Below are 6,125 nucleotides of genomic sequence, written 5' to 3' on the forward strand. Positions count from 1 at the left end.
AAACTCAAAACGGAAACTTCCCTTCTTATTCACCATCCATGCACCTTCTTCCTCGTTGGCAGAGTCAACACTAGGACGTAATTGTGGGGGCACACTAGTAGAAACAACACAGTTTAACTTAAAAGCTAATAAATAAAAGGTTATTTATGAAAAAGTTTTGGGGTGATCCGCAACTGTTCCTCCTAATCACATCTGCATGCTCGCTATAATGAGTTTGATTTTCTTCTCAAAAAAATTAAAGAAATTGATTTTATATAGCTTCTTTTGCCCCAATACAATCTAAATTCTGGCTCCGCAGCCACCATCAAATACAACACTGTACATACTAGCTATGATCCGTGTTGTGCCTGTTGGCAGTTTTTGCATATCAATGACAGCATATCCACACAACTCGAGGATCGGCAGAAATGTCACATCCGTTGGTTGAGTTATGCGCTAAAGCTAGCGAGCTACCTCCAGTACTTTTGTTTTCATCGCCCACTCTTCTTTAGTTCCTTTTGATGTGGTTCACATGATCCCGACAACGACCTGCTGCTAGATTTGTGGATGCCAAGCTGGTCACACAATTGAAAAGCTAGCCATCTTACATACATTGTACTACTGGCTCCGCATAGTATCTTAATTTTCATAGAATCATGATATTGAGAGTTTAGGTTCGTAGGATCGAGCATAGCATATTAATTAATTTCTATAGAATTATGATATTGAGTTTAGGTTCTTAGGATCGTGCATAGTATCTTAATTTTCATAGAATCATGATATTGAGAGTTTAGGTTCGTAGGATCGAGCATAGTATATTAATTAATTTCTATATAATTATGATATTAAGCTTAGGTTCTTAGGATCGTGCATAGTATATTAATTTCCATAGAATCAGTTTAGGTTCATATAATCACGCATAGTATATTAATTTTCATAGAATCATGATATTGAGTTTAAGATCAAGGATCGCATAGTATCGCGCAGGGTTGATAGGAGAAAACTACCTAGGATTATGACTTTAATAACAAACTTCATCAACATTTAAATTATGTTAATACCTGCCATTAATTTAGGTTTTCATGAATTTAACTTTCTATATTTTTACTCTTTACAAGTTTTTCTATGTTAAAAATATTATATTCACATATATGACCTTTTCATTATTGAATTGTACAAAAATTGAATTATATAATTTTAAAAAATAAGTTCTATTGAAGTTGATGTGAATAAGTGCACTCAAATTTATGAATCAAGAGCAACATTAGTGACTTTCATTTTGAAACATGTTTCAATTTTATATAGAATATATGTTGTTTTCAAAATCTGATAGAATCACGATTTTTAAGAACATGTTTCATTTATTTTGGATTTGAGCAGAACGTTCAAACTATTTTGGGGATTTTATAATGGCCAGTTTGCAGTACATATATTGGTCTATTTCATAGCCATGGGTGCCCAGCGCTAGCTTTAGCTTAGTGGCAATGCCGTCAGTCCCTATCTTCGCATATGACAAATTAGCACCGTTTCTTCTTAGCCACATGTCCCTGTGCTTGTAAGGCATGTACAATGTTTGGGGGCCGAAGAGGACCCCAACCTAGATGGAGATATAGACACCGAGGGCTTGCATGAGCTATTATTGTACTTTATCCAACAATTCTTCGTATTTGAAACATGTGATATCATATGTTTACTGTTCAACGAACTCGATAGTCAGCAGATTCGTATAATCAATGATAGTTTATATAAACATCTATTGCGATTAATGCTAAACTGACCAAGAAGAAAACGATTAAGTGAGAACAAACAGAGCTAGCTAAGGACATCTACAACAGCACGGCATCAACTAGCTATATAGGTCGTTTACATTATATTTGAGCTTACGTTGCAGCGAGAGGATATATGAGAGAGATAAAAGTAGATAACTAATAAGTAGATAGCATCCTCACACATCTCAACACATATTACATGTGGCTAATATTAATTTTGAAAAGTGTGCTATAGCCAATCTATTGGGGATGTTTTCTATTGTGCGATATATAATAGCTGCTGTACCGTGTGAGACGCCGTACAAGAAATATGTGATGCTGGTGGCAGCAAGGGGGACAAATGGGGCGGCGCCAACTTATCTCCCTCCCGACAGATGAAAAAGGTGGCCTGGAATCGTCCACGTAAGAAATCCATGGATCGCTCGCTCATATCTATTCCGCCCTGCGCATTGGCCTCCATCGATCGTTATCAGTTTTTTTGCCGTTTTACTTTGCCTTGGTTTTGCTTTTCTCTTATTTAGCTATCCCATTCCCATGGCATGTACTACTCCACAATACAACGAACCCTAGCTAAGCAACAAAACTACACCTGCCAGCAGCTTGTTCCGCCTCCTCCGTTCCAATTGACAAGTCCCTCGATCGCCTCTTCTCCTCCACACAGCTGATCTCACAAGCTGAGGCGATTGATCCATGTCCGGGCCAACCTGCAGCGTGTGCGGCGTGGCTGCCTGCTGCCGGCACCACTTGCACGCTGGCGCAGACCTCAACAGCGGAGCCTTCTCCATGTTCCCCGTCGTCGTTCATGATCAGGCCAGCATGCAGCCGCCAGGGGGCCTGCACGAGTTCCAGTTCTTCGGCCACGAAGACCACGAAAGCGTCGCCTGGCTCTTCGACGATGACCCGCCGCCGGCCGTCGGTGGTGACGACCTGTCCCCAATTGAGAACAACCGTCACCAGAGATGTCACCCTGGGAACGGGCTCACCCTCGAGGTGTCGCTTGGCCAGCGAGAGGTGGACGCTGGTCTGGGCCTCGGCAGCGGTGCCCGGCACACGGAAACAGCGGCAAGCGCCACCATCGTGAGTACTGGTTCGAAGAATCTTCGGAACACTCAGCCCCCGGCCGGGCCGGAGTTTTCTTTGCCTTCCTTTGCATGTGCTTAGCAGTTGTTGCTTCGCCTCTGTGCTTGATTACAATTATTTCTTTCAGTCTTCTTGCTTCTTCTCCATCGATCTGATGTTTCCCATCTAAAATTTAGGGGTTCTGTGAAAGGCTTAACCTTTTTAAAACAAAAAATCCTACAAGGTGGTGCACCATAGTTTATTATCGAGAATTGACACACTCAGTTCCATCAAAGAAAACTAACACATACATAGCATCGATATCCACACTTATCTGTTCCCTTGAGGCTCAAAGAAATGTATTTCCCTTCTAGCCAGAAAGATTGGTACTCAAATATATAGTGTGCATGTGAAGACGGAGAGTGAAATTAAGTCCAAATAAATCACCTGTAAGATATTCCCTTGTGGATCGAGGGGAAATATGGAAAAGGGCTAATATTAATGATTCCCATAAATTTATTGATTAGTCTTGTCATCAGATCTCTATATATGTCTCTAGCCACTCAGGAAATTATCTCAAAAGCATAAAACCAAGGCCTTCCTCTTCCATTTTTTGCACTACTCTATGGTTTATTTTTCTTCTTCAAAAGCTTTGCTAGCCTCAGGATATATGTAGTTCTTTTGGGTACTGCAAATTTGTATGCATTAAATCAACCATACCGATATGAAGGTTCAGTATGTTTGGTTCTAGTACTGAAAACTCCAACAAAATTCTCGCTAATTAAATACAATATGTCCACTATTTTACCATTTCTGTGACCATCTGGTGTCTACATCGATGCCATAGTTGGTGAAATATGCAATGTGTTGTCTCATTTTATGTGGTTAATTAACGGATTTTGCTATTTGTTTTTTTTTTTGCTACACTTGGGTTTAGAAAGCTAATAGATGATTAATTGATGCACTCTGTAGGCATATAGAAATAACTTAGTCAATTGCATCACTCAGGAGCAGCTACGGTGATTAATAGCCGCAATCGGCTTCAGATCAAATGGGCAATATTTGATGCCCATTGAACAGCCAAGTGCAGTTGCATGTCCAAAGATTAGTACAGACTAGGCATCAAGCATTCTTATCTGTGTCAGTGTTCTGTACAGCTGATCGAATAATAAGCGTTAAAAATCAAAACACAACCGTATATCTGGCGTCGAGTTGTATACAGGTGATCATATAAGAGTCAATCAAAACAGCCACATATCTGTCCGTGTATCAGCTGTACTAAGCTACTAAATGAAACATGCACATACATATACACAGCGAGACATTCATTTATCGATTTATCCTCGTCCGCTTTTCCTGTAAACTAAAATGCTTGCTGCATGCAGATGTCATTCTGTGGGAGCACATTCACGGACGCTTCCAGCTCGAGGCCCAAGGAGCCGATCCTGATCGACGGTCGACTGCAAAGGCCAGTAGATCCAGCGGTGGAGAGGGAGTCAAAGGTGATGAGATACAAGGAGAAGAGGAAGAGGAGGCGCTATGAAAAACAGATCCGGTACGCGTCCAGGAAAGCCTACGCGGAGATGAGGCCTCGGGTGAAAGGCCGCTTCGCCAAGGTACCCGATGTTAATGTTAAACTTGTTGTAGGTTGAACCTTGCACATTGCCTTTGTCTGTTTGATATATGTTCCATGGCATAGTACACACGTCAGGAAGTAGTCCTAGCCTGGTACATGGATTTGCATGTAGCGAGTAGTGCGGCACCCATGTAGTAGTCATAGCGTGGCGCACGTATAGGAAGCATGGCATGTAAAGCGGATCGAGTCGATCTGTCAGTGGCTCGCCGGGTTAGAGTTCTACTTATCCTGTATTCAGTTAGGGTACTACAGCATCAAGTCATCAAGATAACAGAGAATAAAATTGCCCCACGGAACTATGTGCTCGTTCTCTGGATTCTAGTTACTTGTGTTCATCTAGACCTGTGCGTGTGCGCGCGTCCACAGAGCTTGAGTGTGTGTGTGTGTGTGTGTGTGTGTGTGTGTGTGTGTGTGTGTGTGTGTGTGTGTGTGTGTGTGTGTGTGATCCTGCATCTATCACACGAAGCCATGGCAGCCGATGTCATTGGCGACAACCTACTATGATCCAAGTAGGCTTGATCTCGAGCGCTGATTCCATTCATTAGTACTGGCAGAAGCTAGATTACATATATAAGTAAGTGTATTAATAATCGAATTCATAGTACATATCTAAGTAATTAAGTAGCTATATGTAGTCTCAATTGCGGGCCTTAATTACATTTAGTATTTTTTTCTTGTCTTCGTATTATATGAAACTCTAGTATATTGTGTTTCACCAAATTGATGACAATTTAGCTAGTGACCCCATGGCCAGCATGATAAGCTTAATTATATTATGTGGTGTATATCAATTTGATCTATGAACACGACAATAAATATTTGGGTGCATATCAGCTGCTTTGCTGATTTGAAGAATTTGACAATTGAAACAATCAAGCAAGCAAAATGTATGACCCGATCCAAGCACGTACTACTTGAGAGAGAGGTTCCTTAGCTGTTTATGTTATTTTGCTTAAATCTACTCCCCAAGGAAGCAATGACACTGTTTGATTGTATTTAATTACATCTGAATCACCTTCCTTAACTAGTGTTTTTTAGTACTAAAAAAGAGTGTAGTGCTGGATTATGTGATTTAATTACTCGATTAAATTGAGTTTGTTGTGTTGAATACTTACTTGCCAGAAGACAAAAGAAATCAGGGTCATGCATCATTTGCTTATTTAGATCATGTATTGTTCCAAGCAAAATTTGATGGTGTTAATAACATACAATGCCTGCGGAATCTAACAAGTTAAGGTTGGCTACCAGGTGAAGAAATCTAAAATATAATAGAAATTATGCAAAAGATTTGCTAAAGCCCTCACCAGGCTGCACCACGGTAAAGGTCAGAGAGGATAGCATTTTCTTGATAAATTATCTATGTTTGCCAATATATGTGAAGCAATTTTTAGTTGCAAGCGTTTTAGTATGTGAAATATTGTTTTAGATAGTTATTATGACATAAGATAAATATCACGGCTACAAAAATGACCTTTTTCCCTCCTCATCACTACTAGGTCATTAAAAACCGGCAGTGATACGACTATCATTGTTGATCCCTAAAAAAATCAGTTTTACTGTCAGTTTGATTTTTAGAAACTGATAGTAATAATAACTCACCACTGTTAATTTATACTAAAAATCGATAGTGATACTATCACAACTAATTTTTAATTTCAACGGGCAATGCCAAGGTGAGCGGA

At 40.1% G+C, this 6,125-nt stretch overlaps 1 protein-coding gene across 1 annotated transcript; it reads left to right on the top strand.

Annotated features, from left to right (window-relative positions):
• Positions 1 to 2,197: 2,197 nt before the first annotated feature.
• LOC133923390 (transcription factor GHD7-like) lies at positions 2,198 to 4,741 on the top strand. The gene is made up of 2 exons (XM_062368702.1): positions 2,198 to 2,825; positions 4,193 to 4,741. The coding sequence occupies exons 1-2, from the start codon at positions 2,439 to 2,441 to the stop codon at positions 4,457 to 4,459; spliced, it is 654 nt and encodes a 217-aa protein (XP_062224686.1). The 5' UTR covers positions 2,198 to 2,438; the 3' UTR covers positions 4,460 to 4,741.
• The last annotated feature ends 1,384 nt before the right edge of the window (positions 4,742 to 6,125 follow it).

Source organism: Phragmites australis, chromosome 7, assembly GCF_958298935.1.
Source record: "Phragmites australis chromosome 7, lpPhrAust1.1, whole genome shotgun sequence".
In the NCBI taxonomy this organism is placed as follows: Eukaryota; Viridiplantae; Streptophyta; class Magnoliopsida; order Poales; family Poaceae; genus Phragmites; species Phragmites australis.

Coding starts and splice junctions, on each gene's coding strand:
- LOC133923390 (XM_062368702.1), top strand. CDS start 2,439: ATGTCCGGGCCAACCTGCAGCGTGTGCGGCGTGGCTGCCTGCTGCCGG. Junction 2,826..4,192: donor CAGCGGCAAGCGCCACCATC/GTGAGTACTGGT, acceptor TGCTGCATGCAG/ATGTCATTCTGTGGGAGCAC.